The following is a 19,656-nucleotide window of genomic DNA, read 5'->3' on the forward strand; positions in this document are numbered from 1 at the left end:
GGATTTTATGCATTTTCTAGCAAATGATCTTGAAAGCAACCAATTTACTTGATCTGTTAGAATCAAACACCACAAAAAGTGACAAAACTACATTTGGTAACAAAGATATATCTTATGATTAACCTTTGTTGTAGTTAACATGGATTCCACAACGTACTCCATCTGAAATACTCCATCTGAGATTCTTCAATAGGAATCTAATTTCTTCCAATTGAGACCCTCAAGCTGTAGTTCTTTTAAATTGATTTAATCAAAGATTTATACTCACTGTACTATCCAGGCCTAGAGTTATCACCATGAGAAAAAAAAGGATTGCCCAGAAGGGGGAGCCATCCATGTTAGCGATGGCCTCTGGATACGTTATAAACAGGAGGCCGGAACCTGCAAACTCAAAGAGGAGATAGTCTTTAAAAAGAGATACAAATCCATAATTATAAGTTTGTAATGTTTTGGGACTGTCCCTTAAGTTAGGATAAAATGGAAGAATAAGGAATGTAATGTGGTTTGATTTGATTGTTAATAGTTAAAGGGGGACCAAGTAGTTTAACTGGGAAGAAGGCAAATGATATTCAAACCTGTAAACAATCATCAGGGCAGTTGTGTTAATGGTGGACAGACATTAAGGACAAAAATTTGTGTTAAAGATGAAAGTCCTATAATTTCAAGGTTGAGTGCAGCCACACCTTAGGGAAAAAGACATGATTTGCATAACACGTTTCGGTTAGTTCAGGGTCAGCAGGAGGCAGGAGGTTTGTACATGCTGGGGCTGGGCCCACCACTCTGGAAACAGATTGGAGTTGGATACTGAGGCTATTGAGTGCTGATGTGGTTTGGTTAAAAGGTTCATATTGGTTCTCAAGTACTTGAACCCAATTGTTTTGTTAAATATTAGGTTGTCTAGCTCACAACCCATCACTGACCATCTTATACCCAATACCAAAAAATGCGACTCACTGCCAAATTATTTCCTCTATTCACCCCTAATGGACCTGCATACCGATCCATGCCTCTCCACCCTTGCATAATGCCCGACATACCAAACATGCCATCTCATAATACTTTCACGCCCTTTCATCTAGCATACAATTCATACAGTATCAGTGAACTTTGGAAGAACAAAGATGTGTATGGAAAAGCTTAAAAATAATAATTCATGGAGCCATGGTCATACAGCACAGCAACAAACCCTTCAATCCCACTTGTCCATACCGACCAAGTTTTCCCAACTAAATTAGTCTCACTTGCCTGCATTTGGCCCATATTCCTCTAAATCTTTTCTATTCATGTACCTGTCCAAATGTCTTTTAAATGTTGTAACTGTATCTGCATCTAACACTTCCTCTGGCAGTTCATTCCGTATATGAGCCACTCTCCATATGAAAATGTTGCCCCTCAGGTCCCTTTTAAATCTTTCTCCTCTCACCTTAAAAATATGCCCCCAATTTTGAATTCCCGCACCCTGGGAAAATACATTTCACCCTTTCTATAACCCACATGATTCCATAAACCTCCATAAGGTCACCCCTCAACCTTCTACACTCCAGTGAAAACTGTCGCAACCTATCCAGCCTCTCCTTATTACTTAAACCGTCCAGCACCAGCAACATCCTGGTAAATCTTTTCTGAACTTCTTCAATTTAATAATATCTTTCCTAAGGCAGGGTGACTAGAACTAAGCACAGTATCCAAAAATGGCTTCACCAATTTCCTTGACAACCTCAATACGATGTCCCACCTCCTATACTCATTGGTCTGAGCAATGAAAGCAAGCTTGCTAAACATCTTCTTAACCACCATGTCTACCTGAGCTGGAACTTTCAAAGAACTATGTTCCTGAGCCCCTAGGTCTCTGTATTCAACAATACCAGGCAGCATAATATACTTTTTTAAAAAATGATTCTAATTGGAACCCTATGAAAGAGTCAACTGACCAGACTTTTAAAATATCAATAGCAGAAATTGAAACCCTTTATCTTGTGTATATCATACTGAGCCATTGACAAAATAGATCCAAGGGGAAAAAAAAGTCAATCAAGCAATATTTTTGCTTTATGTGCACATTTTGTTTGTTCATTCATGAAATATTGGAATCACTGGCTTGCCAGCACTTATTGTGCATTCCTAATTTCCCTGAAGAAGGTGATGGAGAACAGCCTTGTTTACTGTTGCTGCCCATGGGGACTAGATACACTCATAGTGCTGTCAAGAAGGGAATTCCAGGGTTTTGAGCTAAGGATATGAAGGAATGGTGATTTCGTTCCAGGTCAAAATGATGTGCAGTTTGATGGGCAGCCTGCAGGTGTTGGCATTCCCATGCATCGTCTTCTGTTGTCCTTCTAGGTGATAGAGGTTGCAGGTTTGGAATGAACTCTCAGGGGAGTTGTAGTGGGTTGATGAGGTCCACTTGTAGCTAGTACACATTGCTGCCACTGGCAGTGAAAGAATTGAATGTTGAAAGTGGTGCATGGGGTAGCAATCAGAGGCTGTTTTGTTTCAAATGGTGTTGAACTTCCCAAATGTTGCTGGAGCTGCATTGAGCCAGGCAAGTGGAGAATATTTCCATCACACTCCAACTTGTGTCTGTCTCAACAAACTAATGGAAGTTTGTTTATTTTGGGAAAGTAATAACCTTGCAACCCACTCATGACTTTGTTCAGTCTCTTTCTTGTGCTGGGCTGCATTTAACAGAAATTGTCTTTGTTGAAAAATACTTAAATACACACACCTTTGTCTTTTGCCACTTCTTCCACATCAACGTTGCGCATCTCAGCCATGTATCCCAGTACTGTGAAAATTACAAAGCCTGACAGGAAGCTCGTCAGGCAGTTCACTAAACTGGTAACAATTGCATCTCTGCAAAGAAAATAAAAGTCAACAATAAAAAAGTTTATTTTCTGAGCTAAAAGCCTTCAGCCATTGATTGTAAATGTCAAGAAATCAGATAGCATTACCCAAATGTGACCCTGCAATTCTCTGATATCAGCAACTGGAAGGAAGAGATGACCAGTCATCTGCAATTTTCACTTGTGTATTATTCCATATATTATTAATGAACATTCTGATTGATCAAAAACTAAAAGCCCTTATGGACCACTGCCGGAACCCCATTCTCATTAGTACAGTCAAGGCACAGAGGGTGATGTATTAGATTGAGGGTTGCTTATCCAAGACTTCGCCACTTACACTTATAGTTGGCATGCCAGGGTTCCAACCAGGGATGATGGACTCAGGATTCAAACTATGGACAACGAGAAGAGTTTCTAGTTTGGGAGACTTGTTTGATGGGAGGTTATGATGTTTTTGAGCAACTGAGCCGCAAATACGGATTGCCCAGCAGAGATCTTTTCTGTTTTTTTCAGGTTAGGGATTTCATCCAGAAGAAGACTGCGTTTCTCACTAAGCTCTATAAGCCCCATACAGAGAGGATGTTGCTATATTCCACAAGCACCCTTTCAGTTAGTGCCCTCTATCGCCTGCTGGGTGGCAGGGCCTGGCAGGATATTAACCGGTTATGTGAGGTCTGGGAGCAAGAGCTAGGAGTGGAGATCTCTTCTGAAACACGGGAGAACATATGGGAGAATGCTCGGAAGTTCTCAATCGTAATAGGACATGCGCTACACAGTTAAAAGTTCTGCGCAGGGTTCATCTGGCACTGGACTGTCCGGTGAAGTTCAAAAAAGGGGCATCTTCAGTGTGCCGCAAACGTAAAATAAATGTAGGTACTCTTACCCATTGCTTCTGGACATGCCACAGGCTCCGTGTTTACTGGAACACTGTGGCGGGAGAGATCAGGAGGGTATTGAGGACTGAAGTCAAAGTAGACCTGATATCTCTCCTCTAAGGTCTACCAAATTTACCATCTTTAGATGGACATGGGAAGAAACTATTTAATATTCTTGCATACTGTGCATGGAAGAATATTCTGATGAACTGGATGTCTGAGAACCTGCCGGGCTTGCTGGGATGGCAGAAATTATTTGTGGAGCACATTCCCTTGGTCTTGTAATTTGTGTTTTTTTTATTGTATTGATATTTATTATTGATTGTATTTTCCAATAATTTTATATGTTTTTAAGTTAAAAAAAATTTACTAATATATATTTACGAAAAAAAACCTAAAAGCCCATGTTTCCACTGTCAGGAATTCTCTTATCCTGAGTATTCACATTACTTTTTTTTATCTGTACATGGGATATAGATGCTGTTGCTGGGCCAACTTTTGTTGCCTACAACTAATTGCCCTGGAGGAGGTGATGGTGAGTTGCTCTCTTGAAAAGCCGCAGTCCATAAGGATGTGGGTACACCCAGATATACTTTGAGAAGTGATTTCTAGGATTTGAACCCAGCAACAGTGAACAAACAGCTGTATAATTCAGGTTCATGCAACTTGTAGGAAACTTGTGGATGGTTCCCATCCAACTGTTACTCTCCTCTTTCTAGATGGTAGATGTTGTGGATTTATAAGGTGTATATGAAGGAACCTGGCTGAGTCACTGCAATGCATCTTATAGATAGTTGACACTGCTTCCACTATGCAGTGATGTGAGTGAATATTGAAGATGGTAAATAGGGAGTGTAGCAACTGGGATACTTCATTTTGCTTGGTGTTGAGTTTCTTGAACGTAGGCAGGTGGGGAGTATTCCATCACATTCATGACTTGTGCCTTGTAGATGGTGACAGGACTTAGCAAGACAGGAGATGATTTGCTCACTGCAGAATTCCTAGCCTTTGACCTGTTCTTGTAGTCACAGCATTTATACAGCTGGTCTAGTTTAGTTTCTGGTCAATGATAACCCCATTGATGTTGATAGGGACATTCAGTGGTAGAAATTCCATTGAATGTCAAGAGGAGATGATTCAGTTCTCTTTTGCTGGAGGTAATCAGTCATTGCCTAATACACGTGTGACATGAATGTTACTTGTCACATATCCACCCAACATGGATGTTGGCCAAGTTTTCCTGAATATGGACATGGACTACTTTTCATGCAAGGAGGCATGAATTGTGCTGAACATTGTTCAGTCAACTGCAAAACATGTCCACTTCTGACCTTATGATAGAAGGAAGGTCACTGGTGAAGTGGCTGAAGATAGTTGGGCCTTGGACTCTACCCTGAGGAAGTCCAGTAAAAATCTCATGGGACTGAAATATTTGGTTTTCAACAGCTATAGTCTTCTTTTGTATAAGATATAACTCTGACCACCGGAGTGGTTTCCCCTGACTCTCATTGACTCCATTTTGCGAGGGTGCCTTGATGCAACACTTGATGGCAAAGGCAGTCACTCTTGCCTTATTTCAAATTCAGCTGTTTTGTTTGAACAAAGGTTGTAATGAGGCCAGGACTGAGTAGCCCTGTTGAAAACCAAACTGAGCATCACTGAGCAAGTAATACATGTACGAACAGATTCAAGGACAGCTTCTTCCCCGTTTAGAATGGACCTCTTCAACGTTAATGTTGATCTCTCGCTGCACCTTTGCAGCAACTATAACACTTTATCCTGCTCTCTGTTCTCTTACTCTGATGCACTTGAATAGTACATTCTGCCTGGAAAACATGTAAGACAACATTTTTCACTGTACCTCAGCACACATGACAGTAATAAATCAAATTAAATCAAAAATGATCAAATCAAAAACTGCCATTTGATAGCACTGTTGATGATCCCTTCTGAATAGTGTCTCAAAGGAGCAAGTCTTCAGCACTATTGCTGACATGTTTCTGGGAACTTAGCCTTTGCTGTATCCATTGCCTTCAGCCATTTCTTGATATCATGTGGAGTGAATATGATTGGCTGGGGTCTGGCTGAAGGTGGATGCAAATGATTCAGTCTTGGCTTTTGTACAGATGTTCTGGAGCCTCCCTGTTATTGAGAATGTGCTTATGTGTGGAGTTTTATCCTGTTAGTTGTTCAATTGCTCAACTTCATGCAGAACTGGTTGTAAGAGGATTGCAAAGCTTGTGGGATCACTTAGTCCTGCTTATCACACCCTCTGTTTGACATACAATTAGTCCAGTGTTTGAGCTTCACCAAGTGGATGCCTTGCTTGATTGCAATTCCCTGGATCAGAAAATTCTAAAGAAAATGCAGATGTCTACATATTATCAATGCAGCTTTAAAAATTGGCTCTTTTCCATGAAGGGTAATTTGCTTATAGCAGGCAGTTTTAAAACTGTGTGTTACGAACTCTGATGAAGTTGCAAGGTGCCTATTCTCCAAGATAATAGTGGTGATTGTGCAGAGGCAACTCAGGTCGGACAGTCCTGGACATATAGGTTACTTGCTGCCAAACATCAAAGGGCAGACCGTGACCCCAAATTTCTCTTTAACTTCAGAAAACACTTCCAGTTGTGAGTGCAGGATGAGAACAGAATGTTAGTGTGCCATCTTGGTTCCTTCAGTGTAGGTCTGTAACTTGAAAACCTGAAAGTCATTTGGCTGAGCCAGGGGAATATAAGTGATGGCTTCACATTTCACTGTGGTTCTGCTCCTGTTGTGCAGGCTCCTTCCCCATGGCTGGTGATTCAATTTTATAGATACTGGCAACTAAACCAACAATGGGACAGTAGGGTGTTGAAGCTTACAGGTAATAATTGTGATGAAAAAGGGACTGATGACACTATGAAAGAGGAGGGGACAGAGCCAACTATGATGTGTGTTGGGAAAGGGGAGAGGGGCTGATTTCATTGTGTGGGGAAGTGGAGATGGTCAGATTAGATTGTGGGTGGAGTTGAGGAGAGAGGGGTTTTGTACTGTGTATAGGCAGAGGGGAAGAGTGCAGATTTCTGTTTGTAATTGTAGGTGGGGAGAGGAGGCCCTTCGTTGAATCCTCAGTTATTGGAAAATATGAAGAGTTCGCCTGAAGCTGACATGGATACATAAAATATAACAGTTTTACAAAGTACTTTAAAGACGCAGATTTTCATATTAATATGATGTACCATGATGCATTAATCTATAATGTGCAAACTGTAATAGTTATACACTGAATGATACTACTTGCTGCTTCATTTCGGTTTTTTCAGTTGTCACCCTGAGTCACGATAATTTTCAAGTCTTAAAATAGGTCACGATAGAAAATAGTTTGGGAAGCACTAGGTTATAGCACCTGACAGCTTTCCAACCTTTCTGAATTTGTTAGACGATACTGCGGCTTGCTTGAAATGCCGTTCCAATCTGGGCAGCAGTAGCAACAGACTTCCCAAAGGTCATGTCATTGTCAATCTATTTTCTTTCCACATCATTGGAATCAAAGTGGGTGGAATCATGAACTGCCTCAATCTTTGGCTCCAATTATGTTGACCTATGCTTTCTGCCTAATTGAGATGTTCACCAGCCCTGGAAAAGGCCTTAGAATGCCAAGCATATTTCAAGCCCTGAAAATAACACAATTAAAGCTTTACTTTCCCCAATTGCCTATTGTGAGATCAACTGACTCAGTACAAATGAATCTGGAACCTTCCTGTTCTATTTGCAATAGGATCACGCCCACATTCACTTAGCAAGCAGGAATTATATGGTACGATTTACAAACATTAGACACTACTATTTAGCCCTACCGGTAACAGTTATTATTGAATTGGTTGTAACTTGCTAAAGCCATAATCACTCCAAATCCAGGACCCATAGAGAAGAAAATCTGTGTAGCTGCATCCACCCACACCTGAAGAAGAAACAACATATCAGAAATAACCTGTGCAGATGAATGATATGCATCATATCTTAATATCAGAGACTGCTTTTTTATATAAAATATGCATGAAGATCCTAAAATCTAATCAGTCTTCTAAGCAGCTAGAGGCTTACCTGGTGGATGAATAACATAAATTATTATGGAAATTTCCACTTGCAGAATGCCAAGTAGCTTCGGAGCACTTCATTTCCAGCTAACACACTGCAGCCTCTTGTCTTGGACATTTTGTTCCTTAAGCTTGCTTGTCCTACCTATATTTAAACTAAACTGCTCTATGGAGCATCACGTGGCTCTAAGGATGGTCCCCTTTTAAATAAAGGAAAAATTTTAAGGGTAGAAAGGATTGGATCATTGTGCCTAATTCCTTTTTCTCAGGCCTTTTAACTTCACCCTTACTGTTAGATGAATTGTGAGCCCTGAGTGCTACTTTTGGTAAAAATACATTGCTGAGGCAAGAGGACGGTTAAACGTCAACTGAATTGCTTTGGAATATATTTGGTCAGACAAGGATAGCAAAATCCCTTCCCAAAAGAACATTATATTTTTTACAACAATTAACTGATTACATTATCACCACCAGGATAGTTTTTTAATTGAACTCAAATTTTCTATAGGAAGCAGGGGAATGTGAAGCCATACCCCAAAACATTAGCTTGGAGTTCTGGATTACTTGGTCCAAGAATATTTCCACAATACCATTGCTTCCCCATGTAGTGTCTAGAGGCATCTTCTCTCCAACCCAGAAGGAGAGATTGATGTAAGCTTTAACATCTGGCCTTGTCTGAAATAGGTGTTGCATGTACTATATTGGTTAACATTGTGGTTTGTTAGTTCAGTTGGTTAGGCAGCTGGTTTGTGCTGTCGAGTAGTTGCCAACAGTGTGGATTCAATTCTCACACCAGCTGAGGTTAACCTCAAGTACTCTCCTTCTCAGTATTGCTCTTGTCTGGGGTGGGGTGATCCTCAGGTTAAACCACCATCAGTTGTTTCTCTTTAGTAGGAGAGTAAGTCTATGGCACCTATACCTTTGGTCGATCATGTGGGGAAAGAGATCCATGAACAGATCAATTAAAATCATTGTCACTCTTAGAGAAGAGATTGAAAATACACAAATCTAAATGGCATTTTAAAATTAATAAATTTGACGAAATCCTTTGAAATTCCAGTCAGTTCATTGTAAACCCCGAGTGTTTGCTAAACTGTGTTTTAGTTACATATTTGTTAAATCTTGTATTATAGTTTTGCAATAAAGTATATTGCTATAAATGAGGGAAGCATTCTTGTGTTGGTTATATATGGTATCATTATGACAAAAAGTGAAATACAGTTTTTCTTTTCTATAGAAAATGTAACGTGTTGGCCAATGGATTGGATGCATCCTTTTGGAATCTTTTCTTTTGTTGCAATCTTGTGCAATCACTAATCTCCTCACAGTGTAATTACACAGCTCTATACAATACCTCTGTTCTAATACATCTTTCCAAACTTAAGCGTAACAACCACTCCCCCCCACCCCCCACCATTGTTTGCTGGTTAAATCTATTTGCAGTGTTGATTCCATTTTAATTACAGAGATTTAATTTTGTAAAATAAGTGGACCTGAATATTTGACCCTCAATTACTTAACTATTAATTTTAAACCAGCAGTACGATCAGATTCTTGCTAAAATGCTTGCAATTTGCTGCAATTGTTCTTTTTGATTTCATTTAAGAGTTGTTTTGCACAGTATACAGCTAAAACCTTACTTTTGCTAATGGGCAAAAGCAAGGAAAGTGGACATTGAGAGAACTGTAGTTTTGCAAGTTACTTTGAGTATATAATTAACTTGAAATTCAGATTCAATTTACCTGCATCTAGGAATTGAATATTGCAAATTAAAACAGAATATGTCGTGTGGTTAATTGCCAGGAAAAAAAAACTGAAGCAGTTATTTTGCAATAGGAATCAGAAATTAAATCATGTTTTATATTACATTTGGTTTAGTAAACTGTCAGATTTGAGGAATATTTTTGAAGTGCAACATCCAAATTTCGGACAGCCAGAACAGGCACAATGGACCAAAGTCAGGTGCAGCTGGATAAAACTTTAGTTTGGTCACATTTGAATTATTGTGTGCCCTTCTGGTCACCACACTACTGAAAGGAGAGTTTGGAGAGGGTTCAGAATACGCTTCCCAAGATGTGGCCTGGATTGAAGCGTTTTTGCTATAAAGAGAGGTTGGATTGTGCAGGCAGATGGGATCAGTTTAGAATGGCACCATGGTTGACATAGGCACGGTGGGCTGAAGGGCCTGTTCTTTTGCTATACTGTTTTATGTAAGACCTTCTTCTGCAATTTTGTGATTCATTCTCCAGGAACATTGAGGAAACATTTCCTCTAGTTACTAGTCTTAGCAAAATCTGTTTACAGTGTTGCCAGTCCACTCCATAGCAGACTGGCTGTCTCTTTCCACCATCAATTTTTTTCCTCAACTTCCAGAAAGTGATATGATTTGTAAGCATTAACAACCTTACAAGAGCACTGCCAGTTGACCATTTCTCAGATACAGCCCAAGATAATTAAGTGCTGGCAGGTTGCTCCACTGTGGAAGCTAATGCACACTTTACAACTGAAGAAGGGTCATGTTTTCTGTCCACAGATCCTGGCTGACCTGCTGAGTTTCTCCAGCTCTCTTTGTTTTGGTTTCACACTTTACCAACATTTATTGGTGACCAGGAGCAGAAATACTGCCAAGTGAAGTTTTGTGAACTAAAGGGAAAATAAGGCTTGATCATAAGGCTTTGTGTTGCTTCAACGTACAGTAACACTGGAAGGTAGATTCTGTTCAGAGAACAAGTGTTTGGGATTGTTGCAATTCACTAGTATCTATGTTGTGGCTAGTCAGCTAACTGCCAACCACATTGTGGAGGTGAAATAATACTCCGCATTATGAAAATTGTGTGGGTTGGCCTATTGAATTTCCTGAGATGGAGTTAGATTAATAAAATAAAAAGTTGTTATTGGCAAATCTAGGTGAAGGGCTAAGGCTGGTCGTGCTAGAAATCACAATGTTTACAAAACGGGTAGGTAAGGAGACACTATGGCTTTGTTTTAAATGCCTGTCTAATTTTATTTTGTCAGAGGATGGAACAAGTGGGAAACGCATTTAAGAAATTCTCCTCTGGCAGTCTTTAATTACAGAAAGCAAATCTATTATTAAAACGCTCATCATTTTGTAAGAACCACATGAACAAAGGCTGTGTATAAATGAGATGTGTGTTTCAATCTATGATTTGCATTTGTAAAGGTTTCTCTCTTGTTCCGATGGAATAATAAACTCATTTACCTTTTAGAGCTCCCATGCACCCAGGGATGAATCCCTGTCTGTAGCTAAGGCTGTGGTTAATAAGGGTCCAGCTGTCTGCGAGGATGAGGCACATCATGATTATGAGAGCAAGCCTGCTAATGCAGCAACCGATAGGGCCAGCATGTTCAATTAGACTTTATTTAATAAATATTGGCAGGAAATTAATACCAACATTAAAAAGGTTCACTTTTCAATGTGCAATGATATCTTGAAGAAGTTGCTGGTGAGTCATGTATGCTGGAACCATTCACCAAAATAAATTTTCACTGATATTTTAAGTGTGGTTAAATATGGAAATTATCAGAAATATGCAGTAGGTTAAGTAGATTTGTGGCATGTTTAAAAAAGTATTGCTTTCCAGTGACTGTGTGTCTCTTGTTTCTGAGCTTGAAGGCTCAAGAAGTTCCACTCTATGGTCAGGTGGCTCAGAGAGAACGCAGGAACCACTGAGCATTAATGCTAATCTCCAGCCTAGATAAAAGGAGGAGGGTAGGGCTAGCTGGCTAAAAAGATGCCAAAAAAAATGAAGTGATCAATCAGCATCTCGCTGTTCCTCAAGTAATGATAGAAAATGCATCATTTGTTTTAATTGAAAAAGGTTTTTTTTTGGTCCATTCAAAAATTAGAACTGGAAGATATGGATTTTTAAAATGTTGGCATTAAGAGAAAGCAATGGGATGAACTGCAATGAGATGATCTGTTCTGACGTGATTTCTATCTATATGAATCCCATATGCAAACCACCATTTTTATGAAGAGAGATAATTCTGAATGAAAAATAAGGAGTTGGGGAGGCATTGCAATAAAATATAAGGAAAGCTAATTTTCTCAACTCCAGTTTTCAATCTTTCTTTCCATTGCAACTTGTTCTTGTTTATTTCTTTCCTTCCTTTATTAATATGACTATAGCTATTACGTTTGGGTATAATTTCTTATTCTTCATGATCTACAAATACACTGAGTGATACAATCTTCTTCTCTTGTAATCTCACTGCATTGAAATCAAGATTTGTTGCTCCATCTCCAACTGTAATTCTTGCCTAATAAATCAGATCACAGGAGGCAGCTCAGAAGTTATGTGATAACTTCGAAAGAATACATATGTGAGCAAAGTAATGGCAAACAAACACTATGCAGACAGGTATAAAACAATACATATGTAAGGACAAGAGGGGAGATGTGCATATTCAATGAGTTTAGAATAACTCAAGATGATATTGAAAGACACCTGAAGATATTAGTAGACTTAATACTGAATGGGTGCAGCAAATAAATAGCAAGAAGCTACAAAGTTAATACTAAAGCAGTAGAATAAACATGAAAATAAGTCAAAGTCAAATAGCACAGTGCATTTGAACACTGTGTTTAATGTTGGTGACAGAGATAGAAGAAAGGCATTTATTCACAGGAGCAAAAACTTGAGGCTGACAGCGAGTAATGAGAAAATATTGGGCTTTTTGAGTTTTCAGTCTGAGAATGAGTTATATTATATTGGTGATCTTATTGAGGCATGTAACATAGTTAGCAAAGTAGCTAAATTATTGGGGTAAGTAAGGCAATATAGGTTCAAACAAATAAGTTAAATTTAAAGCTGATCATAGACTTTCTTCACACATGGAGGGATAAACTCATAGAATGAATTTTGAGATAGTGGAGTGAAGGATGGCCCTGAAATCAATTGTAAGACAATTTGGCTATCCCCAGTAGGTGTCTTCCTTTATAAATGATACGAATGTTAACCAGAAGTATCTTTGCTCAAAAGCCCTGCCACTCTTAATTTGTCCATTCACTCAGGAAGCTATAGGAAATTGAAATCCATGGATGGAACTCTTTCTGTGAATTAATGCATAATTTATTAATATTTTTATTGTATGACTGTCATACTATATCTTTGCTCTTTACTGATCATGAATGGCAAGGTGCTCACCATTTCTGATCCGTTCGTGGGAATATAAAATGATGATGTTATTTCTGCTGTGCTTTACTTTTGTAGTTGAACTTCTGACACTGCAGTTGGAAGGTATTCCAGAAGTAAGAGAAATTGTGTATGTACAAAGGGAGTAAGGAGTGAAGAGTTCAAACTGCAGTCTGGTTATAAAGATGCATTCAATACAATTATTTCATAATAATTCAGAGCTTTTCTGACTCCTTATATGTACTCACATCTGTGTCCAACAACTTCTTAAAGTTTGGTTTGAGGTAAAAGACCACGCCTCGCCATGCACCAGGTAATGTGGCTCCTCTTATCAAAAGGATGAAAAGCACCAGATATGGCAGAGTGGCAGTTACCCAGACTATCTGTAACAGATACAAGATCATTGATTGAATTAGCTTGAACTTTTCTGTAATGCATGCATCTTGTAACGGATGGGATTTATAAAGACTGATGTGTGAGGGATGGTGGCTGGGTATGCCTGTAATTAATTGCACATGACTTGCCAATGTGCCAGTTTGCCAGCACCATCCAAGTCCTACTCCCATTTCCATGAAGGGCTGAGTTGGGGCAGAACTGTTACCCCAGAACAAATTAAGGGCCCTATTTTCCTAACATGAGATGGGCCACACACTGTGGCTAAAATACAGCCAATGAGAGAAAGTGACACCTAGGACTTCCCCTTCTCCATCTGGTACCTGTTGTGTCTGTCCACTCTTGGCTGTGGCCACTGTCCAACAAGTGGAAAGGCTGCTGGTCTTCGAGGACACATCCGTTTTGAGATACTCTCTTTCTCTGTTTCTCTCACTTTATAGGCATTGGCAGCTCCCTCCTCAGAGGGTGGGATTACCTTTAGAGCAGTGCTGAAGGGTCTGCTATTTGCCATCTATCATTGAGCCCCCCCCCCACCACTATCTTTAATCAAATGTCAACTGTACCCTCTAGACACAAAATTCAAGTTGGCTAACTATTCCCAACCCATTTTGGGGTTAGGACCTGCATTTGATTCTTATGTCAACATCTGATCCCAAATGGAAAATGCAAACCCATGGATTTTGTATCATGTCCCTCTCTAAAGCACATTTTTCTCCACGATAGATCTCTTTTTTGGAACACAGCTATTTTTGCAATGTATTCCTCTTTAACACAACCCTCTTGTTAATATATTGCATTGTATACATGCCTCTCTTTGACCTGCCAGTATATGCCTGCCCAAATACTGTTAAAGGGCCTGATTTAATATCATTTCACCATATTTGTGTAAGATATCCGAACAATATAAAATTGTTATACTACCTTTTGCACTTTTTATAATTTTGTAAAAAATAAAAACCTAAAGTAGCTTTCTCAGTGAACGAACCTTGCCAGATGTTTTCACTCCCTTCCAGAGGCTGAAGTAAACAATGGTAAATATGACAAAGAGACATAAGAGAAGTTGCCAGCGGATCACACCCACACAATGCAGCCCCTTGGATTTATGAATCTCCAGAACATTCCGTCTAAAAGCAAGAGAAAAACATAAAGAAGACACACTGCTTAGTATCTACAAAGCAAAAGTAGTTAGATTTCAAAAGTAATTAATTTGTCATTGTCATTTTAACAACATTCCTTTCTGACTCAGAGGATTGTGGCAATAATTTCCACTGCTGAAGTTGACCACATATATCTAGGCTCAAACTTCAATGCAATAATGAGGATTGGCACATTCTCAGCAGTCCTCCAGTTGAGTCAAAAAAAAACTGGCTATCTAAAATATTTGATTGTCATTTGTGCACTACATCTTACAACAGTGGCTCCCATGTTTGGCTACATGATAACAGTGAACACAATACTATGAATAAAAATCGAAAGAACTGCAGATGCAGTAAATCAGAAACAAAAACAAAAGTTGCTGGCAAAGTTCAGCAGGTCTGGCAGTATCTGTGCAAAGAAATCAGAGTTAATGTTTCAGGTCCGGTGACCCTTCCTCAGAACTTCCTCAGTTCTGAGGAAGGGTATCCAGACCAGAAACGTGAACTCTGATTTGTCTTCATAGATGCTGCCAGACAATACTTTGGATATCAAACCGGTAACTATGTTATCATGGTTGTATGTTAATCTGCCACATTGTGGATTCCCCTGTTTGTACAAATATAATTCCTTTTTAAATAGAAAATTAAGCTTGTCACATCCCAAGGATATTAATGAAACACCATATAAATACAATTAGTTCCTGAACATTTAGGAAATGTCAAAATATTGGCCTTCCAGGAAGTGAGCAACTTATGTATGAGCTTCAACTCTGATTTATCTTATTGGCATCAGTGCAGAGATTTCACTCAATGGTTGATATCTCTATACAGCATGGTAGCTGTTACCATGATAATTTAGGGATTAGATGCTCTGACTAAAGTGGTCAGTTAGTTGATTATAGCCCAGACAACACTTGGCATCTGATAACTGACCTAATCATCCTTTGGCTAGGGGCCAGGATCACATTTCTAATTGGAAAGTGAGCACATAGATCTGTTGAGCAAAAAGAGACATCTATCTGTTCAACTCTGAAGATTCATATTATAATTAACTTAACAATACTCACAATGATTTATACACATGGAACGACCACTTGTGTGAATGTTGCCACTGAGTGCAAATGATTGATCATGTTTCATTCCATTTACATCCCAACTCAACAAAAGGCAACAATTTCCCCTTCTGACCCACACAACCAAATAATTCTCCACCCAAACATTGTGCTTAATTCTTTGAAACCAGTGCCACCGGTTAAGCACTCACCACTTATTTGCACTTACATGAAAAACTCTTCAGCTGGAGATCTGGAGAAGTTATTCCAAGTGACATTATTCTTGCCAAAGTAGTTGGTGCAGTTGGGTGTATTCCAAGGATTGTCACAGTTTGTCCAGGGCAAAGTGGCCGTGAATGAACAGTAGAAGTAGTAGAGAGCCCAGGATATGATGGTATTGTAGTAAAAAGCAACATACAATGATATGACACAGATTGCATATCCAATCCCTAAAACAAAATAAAAACTGGTAATATGGAGAAGCTCAATTTAGCATTTGAGTAGAAACATGACACTATTAATGTGGCCTAAGCAACCATTTATAAATTGCTTTGCTTCTACCTGTGGTTTCTAGCTGCCTTATTGCTCTATTTTCCATATTACAAAGTCTAACTGTTTGTTGGATTCTAGACACGTTAGACCTCTCCATTCTATACATGAGCAAAAGAAGATCATTAAACATTACTAGGATACAGTCTTACTTTGGTATTTCAATTTCAATACAGAAAGTAAAAGACCCAGTTATCTCTTTGTCATAAAAATGACAGGCCCTAAAAATTCCAATAGGAAATTGGGAAGAAATTCTTCACCACAGAGTGGTAAAAATGTGGAACATGTTGCTACAAGAAGTAGTTATGGCAGAGATACATCCAAGGGGAAGACAGAAAAGTGAGAAAGAGTTAGGAGAATATGCTGATGGGGTTAGATGAAGTAACTGGAGGCTTAAGCCACTGGACTGAATGGCTTGTATCTGGGCTGTCCATTCTCTACTCATCTCTCTAACTGATCTCTTTATTTTTCCTTTAGTTTTTAATTTGCTGCTGATTGTATTCATATGGAAACTCCCTACAATAGGGGTATTGACACTGGGAGTCCATCATGCTAAAGGTCACATGATGTTTGCAGTGGTAGATGTATCTTGAGCGTTATTCTCATGGAAACATTTGTTAATGTCATGGTCTGGCTGAATGATTCATGACATGTAGGAATCGCTAGCTGGATCACCATTTATTGCCTGTAATTAATTGCCTGTGAAAAAGTGATGGTGGGCTTCCTTCTTGAAATGCTGTAGTCCATGTACTGTAGGTAGATCCACTGTAAGGGAGGGAGTTCTGGGATTTTGAACCTACAACATTGAAGGAATGGTAATATATTTCTAAGTCACAGTGATGAGTGGCTTGGAGGGAATCTCACAGATGGTGTGGTTCATAATGTATCTGCTGTTCTTGTCCTTGTCCATGAAGTGGTCATGCATTTAGAAGTTATGGTCAAAGGAACTTCAGTGAATTTCTGCAGTACATTCTTGTAGATGGTACACTCTGCGACCACAGAGTATCAGTGATGGAGGGAGTAACTGTTCATGTATGTAGTAGAAAGTGAGGACTGCAGATGCTGGAGATCAAAGCTGAAAATATGTTGCTGGAAAAGCGCAGCAGGTCAGGCAGCATCCAAGGAGCAGGAAAATCGACATTTCGGGCATGAGCCCTTTTTCAGGAATGAGCCCTCCATTCCTGAAGAAGGGCTCATGCCCGAAACGTCGATTTTCCTGCTCCTTGGATGCTGCCTGACCTGCTGCGCTCTTCCAGCAACACATTTTCAGCTCTTCATGTATTAGACTAGACTAGACTTACAGTGTGGAAACAGGCCCTTCGGCCCAACAAGTCCACACCAACCCGCCGAAGCGCAACCCACCCATACCCCTACATTTACCCCTTACCTAACTACGGGCAATTTAGCATGGCCAATTCACCTGACCCACACATCTTTGGACTGTGGGAGGAAACCGGAGTTCCCGGAGGAAACCCACGCAGACACGGGGAGAATGTGCAAACTCCACACAGTCAGTTGCCTGAGTCGGGAATTGAACCCAGGTCTCAGGCGCTGTGAGGCAGCAGTGCTAACCACTATGCCACCGTGCTGCCCACAAATATGTTGTGCCAATTAAGTGGGCTGCTTTTTCCTGGATGATGTCAAGCTTTTTGAGTGATGACGGAGTTGCACCCATCCAGATAAGATATTCCATCACACTCCTGATATGCCTTGTACATGGTGGACAAATTTTAGGGAGTCAGGAGGTGAGCTATTTGCTGCAGTATTCCTAGCCTCTGACCTGCTCTTGTAGCCACTGCATTCATGTAGCCAGTCCAGTTAATTTCTGGTCAATGGTAACCCCCCAGGAGAGTTGGGGAATTCAATTATGGTAATGCCATTGAATATTAAGAGATGATGGTTAGATTATTTCTTGTTGGAGATGGTCATTGCCTGGCATTTGTATGGAGCAAATGGTACTTGCCATTTTTAAACCCAAGCTGTTGTTCAGGTCTTGCTGCATTTGGAATGGACTGCTTCAGTATCTGATGAGTTGTGGAGGTGCTGAACATTGTACAGTCATCAGTAAACATCTCCACTTCTGTCCTTATGATGGAGTGAAAGTCATCAATGAAGCAGCTGATAATGTTTGGGCCTATCATACGACCGGAAGGAACTCCTGCAGAAGTGCCTTGGAGCTGAGATAACTGAAAACCAAGCATTTTCCTTTGTGCCAGGTATCACTCTAACCAATGGAATGTTTACCCCTTAGTTCCCATTAGTGTTTCTACAGCTCCTTGATGCCACACTTGGTCAAATGCAGCCTTAATGTCAAGGGCAGTCACTTTTACCTCATCTGTTGAATTTGGTTTAAAAGTAGTTAGTTTGCTTGCAACACAATATCATAACGAAAACTTCTGTAAATGTCTATAAATTGGGAGAGAGGACCTGGGTGTCCTTGTGCACCAGTCACTGAAGTTAAGCATGCAGGTGCAGGAGGCAGTAAAGAAGGCAAATGGTATGTTGGCCTTCATTGCAAGAGGTTTTGAGTGCAGGTGTAGGGATGTGTTGTTGCAGTTATACAGGGCCTTGGTGAGGCTACACCTTGAATATTGTGTGCAGTTTTGGTCTCCTTTTCTGAGGAAGGACGCGCTTGCTCTCAAGGGAATGCAGCAAAGGTTTACCAGGCTGATTCCAGGGATAACAGGACTCAAGTATGAGAAGAGATTGACCAGGTTAGGATTGTTTTGCTGGAGTTCAGATGAATGAGGGGGTAATCTCATAGAGACTTATGAAATTCTAACAGGACTAAACAGTGTAGCTGTAGGGAAAATGTTTCCAATGGTGGGTGTGGCCAGAATCAGGGGTCACAGTCTGAGGATTGGAGGTAGACCATTTAGGATGGAGATGAGACATTTCTTCACCCAAAGAGTGCTGAGCCTGTGGACTTCATTGCCACAGGTAGTAGTTGATGCCAAAACATTTTGAATGTATTCAAGAGACAAGTGGATATAGCACTTGGGGCTAATGGGAGCAAAGGTTATGGGGAGAAAGCAGGATTAGGCTATTGAGTTGGTTGAACAGCCATGATTGGGATGAATGGTGCTCTAGGCTTTAAGGGCCCAATGGCCTCCTTCTGCTCCTATCTTCTATGTTTCTCTAATGAAGCAGCAGGGCAATCAGAAATCATTTGTTTCTGTTCTTGTATTTAGGGCTTAACTTTCACTAATATTGTTTAGAAATTGTATGATTAGCAGCCTGCAGCCAAGCCCACGATTTCTGGATGTTTCTCCTTCCCTCTCCCTGCCACATTCTTTAGACCAGGGATATTGCAGACATTTTAATGGCACCATCACCTTCATGGTCAATATAGGCAGTCAGTATCTTACAGGATCCAACTACAGTATCTTCTAATCTGTGTGACTTATTTTGAATTTTTCCTTTGGAATTACCCACAAATTAATTTGGGGCATGCTGAGGGATAAATCATTTGGAACTATCGTACAATACAGATCTAAATTCAGATTAGTGTTTAGGAAGAGAGTGATTTAGTAGAAACATGACTTATTTTACTCAGTAACAACACTCATG

General features: G+C 39.9%; 1 protein-coding gene across 1 annotated transcript in view; it reads right to left on the reverse strand.

Moving 5' to 3' along the window:
* The window catches only part of slc6a4b (solute carrier family 6 member 4b), a 54,910-nt gene that overhangs the window by 30,937 nt on the left and 4,317 nt on the right, over positions 1-19,656 (reverse strand). Inside the window, exons 3-8 of the mRNA XM_060844132.1 lie at positions 15,767-15,986; positions 14,335-14,473; positions 13,205-13,339; positions 7,561-7,664; positions 2,726-2,853; positions 269-381 (exon numbers count right to left, since the gene is read on the reverse strand). Coding sequence (XP_060700115.1) covers positions 269-381; positions 2,726-2,853; positions 7,561-7,664; positions 13,205-13,339; positions 14,335-14,473; positions 15,767-15,986 — 839 coding nt within the window. The remainder of the gene's footprint in view (positions 1-268; positions 382-2,725; positions 2,854-7,560; positions 7,665-13,204; positions 13,340-14,334; positions 14,474-15,766; positions 15,987-19,656) is intronic.

The sequence above is a fragment of the Hemiscyllium ocellatum genome, chromosome 24, assembly GCF_020745735.1.
Source record: "Hemiscyllium ocellatum isolate sHemOce1 chromosome 24, sHemOce1.pat.X.cur, whole genome shotgun sequence".
Lineage (NCBI taxonomy): Eukaryota > Metazoa > Chordata > Chondrichthyes > Orectolobiformes > Hemiscylliidae > Hemiscyllium > Hemiscyllium ocellatum.